This window comes from Mus caroli, unplaced genomic scaffold, assembly GCF_978045245.1.
Source record: "Mus caroli unplaced genomic scaffold, Mus_caroli_1 scaffold_18, whole genome shotgun sequence".
NCBI classification, from domain to species: domain Eukaryota; kingdom Metazoa; phylum Chordata; class Mammalia; order Rodentia; family Muridae; genus Mus; species Mus caroli.
The window spans coordinates 87,591,505-87,604,220 of NW_028227273.1; the positions used below are offsets into that span (position 1 = coordinate 87,591,505).

A 12,716-nucleotide genomic window follows, 5' to 3' on the forward strand; every position below is an offset into this window, starting at 1 on the left:
AGGCGCTTTAGTCCCAGTTAAAGGATTTGTGGCCTTCACTGTGTGGGGCTCTTTCCCATGGCCACGTGTTGTCATTGGCTTCACCCCTGAGCTTGGCAGAGTAAATTTACACATAGCCCTGCTATATCTGGAGCCTGGGAAGCAAGTGCCTTATTTATTGGGCTAACACAGGCTACAAGGTGGCTTACATCCCAGAGGAACACCACAGTGTTGAGGTGTAGCTGGCCATACTTCTTAGACCATTAGGAAAGGTTATAGTTCCTCTTCAGGTCAGATAGCATAAGACGTGTATTTCTGATATCTCCTTCAGCAGGAACAGGCCCTTAGGGTTGAGGATCTGTTAACATGAGAGAGTGGTTCGGAGTGAGATTCAGAATAGGACTGAATTCCTGCTTCTGTTTAGGGGGAAAACCAGAACCCAGGGAGAACCTGGTCCTCATTCTGCCCTGGGGCTGCAAACCACAGCTTAACAGCTCGAAGCTCAGCCCTCAACCCTGTTCTGCCACATAGGGTAAAACCAGGTCATGGTGGAGTGACCTCACACATTGTCATGGTCAGGCCAGGCTGTGTGCCGGCTAGAGCCCTGCCTTCCCAAGGACATGGAATATTTCCATTTAAAACTCAAAACAAAAACGTAGGCTTAGTTACATGTTGAGTTTTTGAAAATTAGTCTCCTTTAATCTTTGTCCCATCAACTGACCATACATAGTGGGCTTGAGTGACATTGCTTCTTAGCTGCCCTGTTTGAGATCATCAAAGCAACAGCGAACAAACTGACAAAATGTTTACCCAATAATTGCAGTGGATTAAGGAAGCGATGGTATTTGGCACTAGGAGAGGATGAAGTACTAATGCAGGTACAACAGATGATTTGAAAATATGCTAACTGACAGACAGATTTCTTTTCTCTGAGACGCCCAGGATAGGAAATCCTAGAGCCTAAAACGTAGGCTGTGGGTCATCAAGACTTGGGAGTTTAAGAATGGGGGTGATGCTGACAGGCACAGTGGTTTTCCTTTAGGTGGTTGAGAACATTCTAAAGCTAGTGCACACCTGGAATCCTAAGACAGGAGGATTGTAAATTGAAGCCGGCTGGGCTATGTAGCAATATTGCTCTATCTCAGAAAGAAAGGAAAACAAAAATCTAAAACTTGACGGCAATGTTTGTTGTGTAATTCTGCGAATGATAGAAATCCCAAATTGCACATTACAAATGGGTGAATCTTACGGCATGTAAATTATATCTCTTTAAAACTCCTAAAACACAGACTTAACGTGAAAATGAAGGTAAACACTTGTCTCAGTTTTCCAGGCCCGAAACAGCAGGCCAGTGTTTGTCTGAGGGAGAATGGTACTATGTCCACTCCCTATGTCGAGCATTTCCCGGCCTTTCAGAGGTCATCCCCAGTGTTTGAAGGTTGTTAGAAGTTGCTGATGGGTCACCCTCAGCGGGGCTGTGGGCAAACAGCACCTACATTTGCCTTGATAAGGGGAGCTGGGCTCTCAGCACAATCCTGGGCCCAGACTGAGCTTTGAGCCCAGGCAGGTGTGATAACCAGGCACAATCTTATCACTGCATCCCCTGCCTGAAATCCAAACATTCCAGTGCCACTGATTGTATTTCCTCTTCATTCCTGATACGTGAATATAGAAGAAAAATCACTGGAGATGTTTGACCCGCAGTGGCTTTGTGTGTGTGTAAGCTCAGTCTAGAATGTACTCCTCTGTCAGAAGTTACAGTGATATTTGCGCTAACTCTAATAAGAGTGAGTGAGCGCAGACATGAGTGCTGCACATTGAGACTACGCATGGCACACAGCCTTAATCCCAGCACTCGGGAGGCAGAGGCAGGTGTGGATCTCTGCAGTTGAGGCCAGCCTGGTCTACATACGGAGTTCCAGGACAGCCAGGGCTACGTAATAGAGAGACCCTGTCTCAAACAGAACCAAACAAGCAAAAAAGTGAACAGCTGTGGGAGGAATCTTAAGCTAAGGTAAGTCTCTCAGTGACATTACCCAAAGGAAACTCGAGTGACAAGACGGATTTACCAGAGAAAGCTGGGAGATAACTTTGCTAAGTCAGCCTCAGCATTTACACTCAGAGGGAGTGGATGGTTAAGGTTTCCTTGTCAAGTCTGTCTTTTTTCTTTTTCTTCCTTAGACCCTTAGACGTTTTAGATGACATTTTGATAAGCAAACTATAAAGACCCAGAAGTGTGTGTCTTGAGAGTGCATTCTGAAAAGCCATGCATCTTTGAGATGCCTCTGACCAGCAGAGCCTGGGAATTCTAGCCTGCAGGGTCATGGAATCTCACAGCTTGCTTTATTTAGCTAAACAAAGGAACGAAAAACTTACTCCAGACTCACGTGACCCTGGCACAAGGTCCCACCCCATGGATTCCTGTTCTCTTTAAAAGTCACATACTGTCTGGAGAATCACACAGCCACTGACATGGCCAGAAGACTCAAGACAGATTGCAGACCTTATACCTGGTGAAAGTCAGGGACTCCCACTCTGGCTGGAAAGTGGGGTGTGTCAGAACAGAGATGCTGACTTTTCTGCCCAGTGACTGGGGCACCGGCAAGGATGAGGCTGGGTTTATTTACCTTAACAGGGTAGCTGCTACTGGTTTTACTCAAAACAAAACCAAGTTGGCTGTTTAGGTTTTTAATCTCCATGGCACAGAAGCAGTTTGGCCTGCCCTGTGCTGTGTCTGCCCAGAAAGATCATCCTGAAAATTGAAGGAGGTGTTCTCACTGCCTGCTTCTGGCCTCCATTGTTACTTCCTTATGGTCAGGTGATATTATTGGCTGTCCTGTGCTCTATCTGCATGCCCCTAAGAAAGAAGGCAGGCCATCTGCACCCTTACTTTCCACCCCACATTTCTAGACAGACCCCATTCCTCTGGACCAGCCAGCTGAGAACATTGACCTAACTTGCATGTAGCCTTTCAGACCTGAAAGGGGGCAAGGCTCAGGGCTGTCCTTTTGCAGCTCAAGTGACTGAGGCCAAGGACAGGGAGAGAGCATCCTCTGCTCTGAGATAAAGGACAGTCTTTGACATCTTCATTCTTGCCAGTGTCCCAGTGATGCCTTTATTTAAGCTGTGCTCAGAAACTCTTAGCTTGATTTTAAGAACTAAGAATGCCTGAGCCAAGCCCAGTGGTGCACACCTGTAACCTCCAGCACTCTGAGGGTCAAAGCAGGAGGACTGTGAGTTCTAGACTGACCTAGGCTATATACCTAGACCTTTTCTCAAAATAACAAAAGGAAGAAACAAGTTCCTAGACTCTTGGGACTAACAGGGGGGCATCTAAGAATTGATTCCAGGGACGTTGCTGAGGCCCAAGGGAGAGGAAGGGGCCGAGGACACAGGATAGTGGAAGGTCTAACTGTGCTGTCCTCATGGTGACCACAGATCCCTGAATGAGCCCAAAACATGGGAGATGCCCACCATAGGGCCAGGCCTGGAAACTCCTCAGTTTTGGGAACAGTAGATTTAAGCCAAGTGACCCAGTGCTTTGAGAAGATTTATTCAGCAAAGGTGGGCGGAGTCAGGGTGACCAGGCTACTGTTCAGTCCTGATACTAAACAATGTGTGCATTTTGCAGTTGCAGTGTGAATGCTTGTGAAATGCTAGTTGTTGCTTTTCATTAAAAGCAAAAACAAAACAAATAGCTAATTTTTTTACTGGCCGGTTTCATTCTTGTTTCTTAGAAATAAAAAAAAAAATTAGTTCATCCCCATTTTTGGTTTTAGGCAGTCTGTTTTTTAAAAAACAAACAAACAGACATACCTCCGGCACCATGTTTGTGCCGGAAATGAGAAACTGGCCCTTGCCACCAAAATAAAAACCATTCACCTAAGTTGTGCTACTGCCCGGGCATGAAACGTACACATGTTTATTAGAAACTCTCTTTCCTCAAGGGGCCCGGATACCGCAGCACCCCACTAACTTGGCTTGTATCCAAGATAACTTCCTTTAGAAAGGATTTTTAGGTGACAGACATTTATTGGGTTGGTGAGGGTATGCTGGTGCCCCTGCTGTGCATATGGAGGTCAGAGTCCATTTGGGGGGAGTCTGTCCTTTCCTTCCGTCATGTGAGTATGAGAGATCAAACTGAAGTCAGGCTTGGTGGCCCTCGCCCTAACCTGCCAAGCCATCTCAAGTCAAGATAAGTTATTTTGAAGTTCTGACATTAAGTAGCTGTGGGAAGACTCCATTGTTATTAACCTGAAGAATGCTACACATCTGCATAGATCTGTATGTTTCTGTTTTAAGTTGCGTAAGTTTATGAGTGCCTGCTTGGGAATTTTACCATCTTAGAACCCTAGTCTGAATTGTCTTACATGAGCCTCAGTCACCATTGTGAGAGGCCGGAGAGGCACATGTGTAACTTTACTCTCCACTGTCTGTCCATCTGCCCTCCCCTCGATAAGGACGAATGCTTTATGGTATTTTGGCAAGTCTGAGATAAATCCTACTTTTGGGGGGTGGTTGTTGGGGTTGGATTTTAAATGACTAACTGGTACTTGTGTGTGTGTGTGTGTGAAATGCACATGTACACAAGTGTATGTGCTAAAGTCAGTATTGGCAAAGCTAGGCTAAATATCCAGGACCCCCAGCAGTAAAAGCTCTGAGCTACACCCAGCCCTTCAACATTGCTACTGACATGCAAATTATCAAGACCATAAGAACTGCCACTCTTCCTTCTCGGTGGCAGTTTGGATTTTGAATTTGTGAGTCAACTCTCCTCCTGTCAACAGGGCCACTTAGCTCTCCTTTATTTGTGTGCCACTGTTGCCATTCAGGCACCAGATGTATCCAGATCCTCCAATTTCATTAAAAACCATCATTTACCATGGAAACCCAGCACCGGGGCAGCACAGGGAAGCTGGGTTTACATGTGTGTCCTCAGTTGAGGTCTGATTTCTCCCAGGCTCCTGACTGTGGATATAAAGTCTCGCTATGGCTAGTGAAGGTTGCACTAAATTTGATGAAGTTTATGCTGCATCGCAATATGTTCATTATTAAGGATTTATAAACTGAAACCCACCCTGGTGGTCTTTCTAAACACAGAAACAGTTTAGTGTGCGGTAGAGTAAGGTGGTATGTGCTGTATTTGGAAACTGGTCGGTGGTGCTTTTAGATCTTTTGGGTGATTTGTAACACTTGTGCTTAGGAACTGGCTGGCTCTGAGGGATACTGAAATGTAAGGGTCTGGAAATCGCTGAAGGAAGACCCCAGACTCAGCATGCAAAAACAAAGAATATTTATTCTGCAGAAACAACCAGCATGCGGGGGTCAACCATGTTTTGAAATGGCGACCCCAGACAAAGATGTGCAAGCCTTCTTATAGGGAACCAGGAGAACTCTCTAGAAGGATTCAATAGTGTAAAATTTCATTGGTAGATGCTAGGGGGGTCATAGGTGTTCAGTAGTCTGCATTCCCATGTCATGCATGTTTAACCATAGCATGAGCTAGGGCTGCCCAGTGCAGATGGCCCCTTCTGAGATAAGATGTTTCCCCATTTTTGTGATTATTCCCAGGCTGTTCTTTGGGAAGGGGTTTCATGATCTTGTTCTGGATTTTATGGCCTATCCCTGGGGCTGGTGTCTTATGGCCTAGTTTGAAACTTATGGTCTGTTCCTGGAGCTGGTGCCTTATGGCCTTTTTTTCGAAATCAGGCCTGGTCCTTAAGTGGAGACAAATGGGGTTTATGCTGCCCTTTCAAAGGCTTTGTGGGATGCTTTGGCGTGGTCTTGTGGAATGATCGCTGTGTGTCTGGATGGCAGCAACACCCTTGGTGGAAACATTGGTACATCTGTCGGTCTTTAGTATCAAGATTGTGGAGACAACACTGTGTGTGTGTGTGTGTGTGTGTGTGTGTGTGTGTTACTATTGACTTGGTGGATTTTGGTTGGTTGGTTTGGTTTGGTTTGGTTTTGGTCTTTTGAGACACTGTTTCTGTATCCATGGCTGTCCTGGAACTTGCTCTATAGACAACACTGGCCTTTAACTCAGAGATCTACCTGCTTTAGCCTCACAAGTGCTGGGATTAAAGGTGTGTACCACCACATGTGGCTTAGGGAAGATTCTTAAAAACCTGGTGTATGCCCAGATCAGAGCTAGGGATTGTCCTTTTGAACTGAACAAATATAGCCTACATTAGCAGAAGTATTTATAAAGCTACTTGCTTACCTTCCAGAGCTGTCTGAACTTTGGCTTGAATAAAACCTAATCAGAACCCTAATATGACACATCACTGGGTGTGGTGGCATACGCCTATAGAGCTGGCAGAGGCAGGAGGATTGCCCATGAGTTAGAGGCCTGACTGGTTTGCATGAGTTCTGGGCCAGTCAGGGCTATATAGTGAGACCATCTCAAAACAGCCTCCAAGAGGAGGTGGGTATTACATCTTAAATTCTTAAATAGTGTGCTTCATGTAGTTTTCAGAATGGTTGATATCAACAGTGTGTGTGTGTGTGTGTGTGTGTCTGTGTGTGTGTGTCTGTGTGTGTAGATATGGATCCACATATTTGAGCAGATGTGTATGTGTGCGTGTGCCTGCTAAGGCTTGGAGTTGATGTTGATAGTCCTTCCTTCATTGATGTTTACCAAGGCAAGGTCTCTCATATAATTCTTCACCCATTGAACCATCTCCACAGCCCTTGCAGCATCTTTTTTGTGGTAATCACTGGCTTTGGCATCTGCAGATTCCCTACATTTAGAAGGCTTGGCCCCGGATATTCTCTCTCTGCCTCTGTCCTGCTCTGTTTGTTATGCCAGGGGGTAACTGAAGACCTGCCAACCTGATATAGGGATATTTCTCCAGATTATGCTTTTTGTTTGTTTGGTTGGTTTGGTTTGGTTTGTTTTTTCTTGACAGGGTTTCTCTGTGTAGCCCTGGCTGTCCTGGAACTCACTTTGTAGACCAGGCTAGCCTTGAACTCAGAAATCCGCCTGCCTCTGCCTCTGAGTGCTAGGATTAAAGGCGTGCGCCACCACGCCCGGCTTAGATTATGCTTTCTTACTGGCCTTTTTTTTTTTTCTTTAAATTAAGAGTATGGCTGTCAGGAAATGACTACCATTTTAAGTTTTAAAAATCGTATTAAGACATAACAGCAAGTTTCTTTGGAGTAAATTCCAGTTCTTCAACTTGTAGATAGGCAGAGTCAGTTTGGGCATTCTGGAGACTCCTGCCTCCTGTGCACTAGTGATTCCAGCTAGCAAGCCTCCTGATCTGGGATGGGTGCTAGAGAATCCCTTGGCTTGCCCAACCTTTCACATTAGGGGCAAATCTTTTATTTTTCCTTCTCTTCCTTCTTCTTGGATCTGAGATGGGGGTCAGATGGGGGTGGGAGGGTTGGATGGGTCCTCACTGTATAGCCCTGGATAGTGAAGCTGATAGTGGCACTTGCTCTGTAGACCAGGCTGGTCTCAAACTCAGAGATCTGCCTGCCTCTGCCTCTCTAGTGTTGGGATCACATTTGGTGCCTGCTCCCTGCTGTTGTGTCCTGGCTGGATACTCTGCCCCGTGGGCTAAGAACTGGTTCACTCGGTCCTGTCGTCATGACACGTCACCTGTGCTGGAAAGAGACCCCTCTGGTCCTGTCGTTGTCACCCATCTCTAAGCATCACAGCTGCTGTGGGCTCTGGTCCTTCTCTGTGGGAGGGTGATACAGAAGAGCCAGTGAGAGGTTTCCTATACATAGTAAGCCTAGGTTTCTCAAGCATGAGATATAAGAACTATCTTGACTTTTTTATTGAAAAAAATTTTAAAACTATATATAATATAATGTATTATATAATTTTTATATAAACTATAATTTTTGTATAATTTAACTTAAATTTATTATGTAAATATATATTTGTTATATAAATATATATTATATGCCCTCTGTAATACATAATTTATATTTATATAACATATAATATATGTGTATTATATATTTATATATAATATATATAGTGTACATATAGTGTGTATTTATATGATATATTATACTACATATCATATATAGTATTTATATCCTGCATGTATGTATGTGCACCACATGTGTGCCTGGTGTGTATGGAGGTCAGAAAAGGCCATCAGATCCCCCAGGACAGGTTCTAGATGGTTTTGAACCACCATGTGGGTGCCGGGGAACTGAACCTGGGTCCTCTGCAACTGCCACGAATGCTCTTAACTGGTGGCCAACTCTCTAGCTCCAACTAATTCTAAACAAAAAACAAAACCAAAAGAGCCAGAGTAGGAAAGTTCTAAGGCTCTCTGAGGCACTGCCTCACCTCGGTGTATCCTTGAGGGAAGAGGAGGGGGGGTGGGAGTAGGGGGGCTAGGCACCATTCTAATGTGGTGTCCCCTGCCGGCCTCTTAAGTCTGTCTGAGCTGGTGTTGATGGACCATCTCCATTTATGCTTGTCGCAGTTTTATTTTTAGATGTCCTTTTCTTTGTTTCTGCTGTATAATTAGCATTTTAAATGGCTGCCCGTTGCCCTGTCCTCTTTTGATTTTGAAGTTTATTCATTGCACCGTTTTTTTTTTTTAATATCAGTTACTAATGTCCCCAGACTGCCAGGCACATAGCCCCTCCCCCCTCCTTGGCGTGGCCCTCCTGCTGGTACCTCAGCTGTCCTGTCTCCCTCCCCTGGCTTTTGTGTGTGTGGGGGGGGGTCATGAAATGGTGTACGGGAAAATGTATTATTCAGGATCCACACAGATGTGCTTTGTTGACATGGCGAGACTGCTTTTGAACCCCAGACCCTGTACTTGCTGAGGCTTTGTGATTCCCAGTGAAAACAGATGTTACCCTACTCCTGAGCAGCTCTGAGTCTAAGTGGGAGGGTGAGGAGGCCACCATGGGAAGATGCAGTAAATTCAAGTTTCTTTTCCCGTTTTCCAGATCAACGTCCGGGTGACCACCATGGATGCCGAGCTGGAGTTTGCCATCCAGCCGAACACCACTGGGAAACAGCTCTTTGATCAGGTCAGCCTGACTCTGGGAAGGGAACTGACCAAGCCCTTAGGAGTCTGTAATGGACCAATCCTTTTGTCTTCTAAGCAAGTTACCTTGTTTTGTTACAAGGGCCTTTGAGAAAGCAGAAACACCTGTGAAGTCAGATCTTTCTGTTAAATATTCTTTGTTGATAGCATTCACTTGATGCTGGGCTATTCACAGCACCACTCCTTACCCCAATACAATTTTGTCAAATGGCTCAGCCCTTCCCAAAGTGGACTAGAAAACTTTTCTAGCATTAGCAGCTGCGTGTCACAAGTCAACAAACCCTTTCTGCGGAGGGCCACACAGTTAGTCTTTCAGGTTGGAAGGTCTGTGCTCTGTTACTGAAAAGCGGCCACAAATCCATGAATTGAGTGAGCTTGATGTTGTCAAATAAAAGCTATACGGGTTACCGAATTTCCCCAACCTTCCAAAACAAAACAAAGAGAACGGAATACTTGCCCTGTGGCCACACAGATCGTCCACAGACCAGATTTGGCTGCCACTGTTGTATTTAGAATCCTCTTCTGCAGTTCAGACAGAACAGCTTTGCCTAATACAAGCACCGTGACAAGGGCACGGCACAGCATATTTGACACAGGGAGTGGTTCTCACTACATCAGCCCTGTGGTCCCACTCAATTTTGTGAGGACACAGAATGTCCCGTATTCTGTTTCTGACAAAGCACAGCAGGCAGCCAGCTCCAGCAGGCAGGTCCGCTGTAGTGTGCTGGCTTTCTAAAGCAGCCTTCCCAGAGTTCTGCATGACTATCGCATAAAGTGGGGAGCTGGGCGCCTCTCCGTCCCATCTCGTGGCAGGGCTAGGAAAGCTCCTTGGCTTCTTGTTCTCAGCCTAACTTCGTAGACTAAGTGGGCCCAGACAGTGGCAAGGAATGAGCTGGAGATGCCTGGGCAGTACTGGCCAGAGCTCACCCTTGGCACGGAGGCCCTCCGTGGGGTCCACAGAGGGTTTTCTGGGAGTTGACAGAGCAGATGCATCTGTGTCCCCATGCCTCCTGAAGCCTGAGGTAAACGGTAGAGATGAATGAGCTAGTTCTAGAGCGTAGGAGAGGGTGTGGGGATACACACAAGGCCGGAGATGAGTCACACAGCACCTGACCTGAGAGCTTGCCATCCCAAGTGGCCCCACTGCCTCAGGGTGTGGCACTCTGCCTTCAAGGGCCCGACCCGAAAATGGGAGCCCCAGTGCTGGGGAATCCTGGGAAGGGAATTCCAGCAACTTGGGAGGTTCCTAGTGGTACAGCCCATGCTCGATCCAGTCTCTTCTGGAAAGTCAGGGCAGGGTAGTGTCAGGTGGCTCTACAGCAGAGCATCGGGTGCCAGGGCATGCCCAGACCTGTTCTGCAGGGCTTGGTGCGGATCTGGGCTGCCGGTCACCATTGTTTGAAGGTTGTTCTCTTCTAGTGAGATCTAAGAGATTCTCTGCTCATAGGGTGAGGCTGGATTAAGGATGAAATCTAAAGGTCACCTCTGAAAAGTTCCCAGGAGAGGCTGTGTCCCCAAGTCCTGTGTGGCACCATGTTCAGGGCCTGAGACAGAGCAGTGTCCTGGCCCCCAGCGTTGGCTCTTAAGCACTTCAGTCCCTATCTGACTGCTTTCCAAAGCAGAGCGGGAAACCTGTAGTGTGAGTGGAGAGAGGAGACCATAGTCACAGAGCAAGGTATGGGAAGCTTGCTCCTACCTCTGCAGCAGCCTCTTCCCTCCCAGTCCAGGCTGTAGCCTGTCACTTGACTCCAGCTGGAGAACCATATGGAGCAAGAGCTGGGATTGGATGTTCTGTGGGGACAGGAGGGATGGGACAGCACTTCAGCTCCTGCTTGGGGTTGACTGAACCTGACATCCCTATCCTTACACTTCTGAAGCCAGTCACCCAAACCCTTCCTGAGGCAGAGGTAAGGGCCAACCCCCAAGCTGCTGAGACACTCCCTTGGGTGAGGCTGAGAGATGAATCATAGGCCCTTGAAGGCAGTGGGAACGGACGGACGGCTTTATGGAGGCGTGGGATTTCCCCTATGGGGAGGACCTGTGATCTATGGCATGGTTTCAGAATGTACTGAGGGAAGGCTGTGGAGAAGCCCAAGCTTTAAACACACTGAAGACCATTCATTGGGAACAGTAAGGAGGGGGTGGCAAGTCAGGGCAGTGGGGGCAGCTTTTCTCAGAGAGCGGTGGCCTTGGCTGCACAGCAGGCTCACAGACTGACATGTCCGTCCACACAGATGCAGAGGACTCTTGAGTGGTCCCTGGAAGCCTAGAGCAGAGGAGAGGGAAGCCAAATGGACAGGCGTCCTTACTAGCTGGTCAGGACTAGACTGAGGCTGCAGCTGGGCGGATGGGTGGAAAGAGTGCATTAGAGCCAGCACCTGCTTGGTGTGTGTGAAGGCCTTCCCTGTGCCACCTTATGCCACCTTGATAAGGACTGGCTTGCGGATAAGAAGTCGGCAGGAGTGGACACGGAGTCCCTTCTGCTCTCGGCACAAAGGGCATGGGTTACACAAGGCCCCGGGAGCAGAGGAAGAGGCCGAGTTTCCTTCACCCCGCACAGTGATAAAATCTTGGATGTGGTGTATCCCTTCTGTTTTGTGGGGTGAGCAGAGAGAGGGGATGAACAGGGCACATGGCAGTTAATAAGCAGAGAAACACCACAGGAACTCTGTGAGAAAGAATATTAATCTTTTCTAAAGGTTTAAGATTGCTTGACATGGCATTTAAAATTATAACATCTAAAATTTAGGACTTAGTTCTTTTTATTTTATTTTTTTTTAATTACGTGTGTGCACTTGTGCAGATGCCTGCATGTGTGTCCGCGTCAGGTCCCCTGCAGGTGGAGTTCCAGGCTGCTGTGAGCCTCCTGACATGGGTGCTGGGAACCCACAGAGCCAGTCCCCTGCTTCCGAGACTCCGTGCAGATGACCAACCAGTCACTGCTTCTCCATCCTAAAGACCTTAACTCGTGAGGACTGCCATTGCAGATCTTTAACAGCAGAACACAGGAAGCTCCCCCTCATGTTGTCCTTGCTGTGGTCTTAGATTGCAATCTTAGCATAGCTAGGAGATTTTCATGTTTCTGGAGGTCCTTGGCACGAGAACAGCCAAGTGCCCTCTGCCTGTCACACTCTTAGAACCCTGGAACCAACCCCACCTGGGGACCCTGATGCTGGGCGGTGTACCTGGACATTGGTGAGGTGGACTGTTGGTTCTGTGTGCTGGTCACAGCCTGCTTGCAGCCTGAAGTAAGAGGGTGTGAGCGGGAATTTATATAACGTCCAGATAAGCCTGAGTCTGGCCAGCTTCAGGCTAACATGTGTCATTTGTGCTGTGACCTAGCATCTGTGAGTCACAGGTTAGGGTCGAGACTGCCTGTTCCTTGTACCAAGAAGTCTCTGGGGACTGCTGAGCACGAGGAACCTCCTGCTGGTTCCGGTGCCTGTGTTTCTCACGGTGGGCCTCTCTCACACAGGTGGTAAAGACGATTGGCCTCCGGGAAGTGTGGTACTTCGGCCTCCAGTATGTAGACAATAAGGGATTTCCTACCTGGTTGAAACTTGATAAAAAGGTAAGTAGGGTTAACTATTTACAGGCTATTAATTGGGAGCTGGTGTGCTCTGTGGACATTGAAACCGGAATGCTTCAACAATGCCCGTGTCTTTTTGTTCCTTGTTATTTGTGTAAAGATTTTTGTAGACAGAGAGG

The 12,716-nt window shown here is 47.2% G+C and overlaps 1 protein-coding gene across 1 annotated transcript in view; it reads left to right on the forward strand.

The window, feature by feature from the left end:
* Nucleotides 1-12,716, forward strand: part of Ezr (ezrin) — a 44,060-nt gene that overhangs the window by 14,243 nt on the left and 17,101 nt on the right. Inside the window, exons 2-3 of the mRNA XM_085833329.1 lie at nt 8,908-8,991; nt 12,484-12,579. Coding sequence (XP_085689455.1) covers nt 8,908-8,991; nt 12,484-12,579 — 180 coding nt within the window. The remainder of the gene's footprint in view (nt 1-8,907; nt 8,992-12,483; nt 12,580-12,716) is intronic.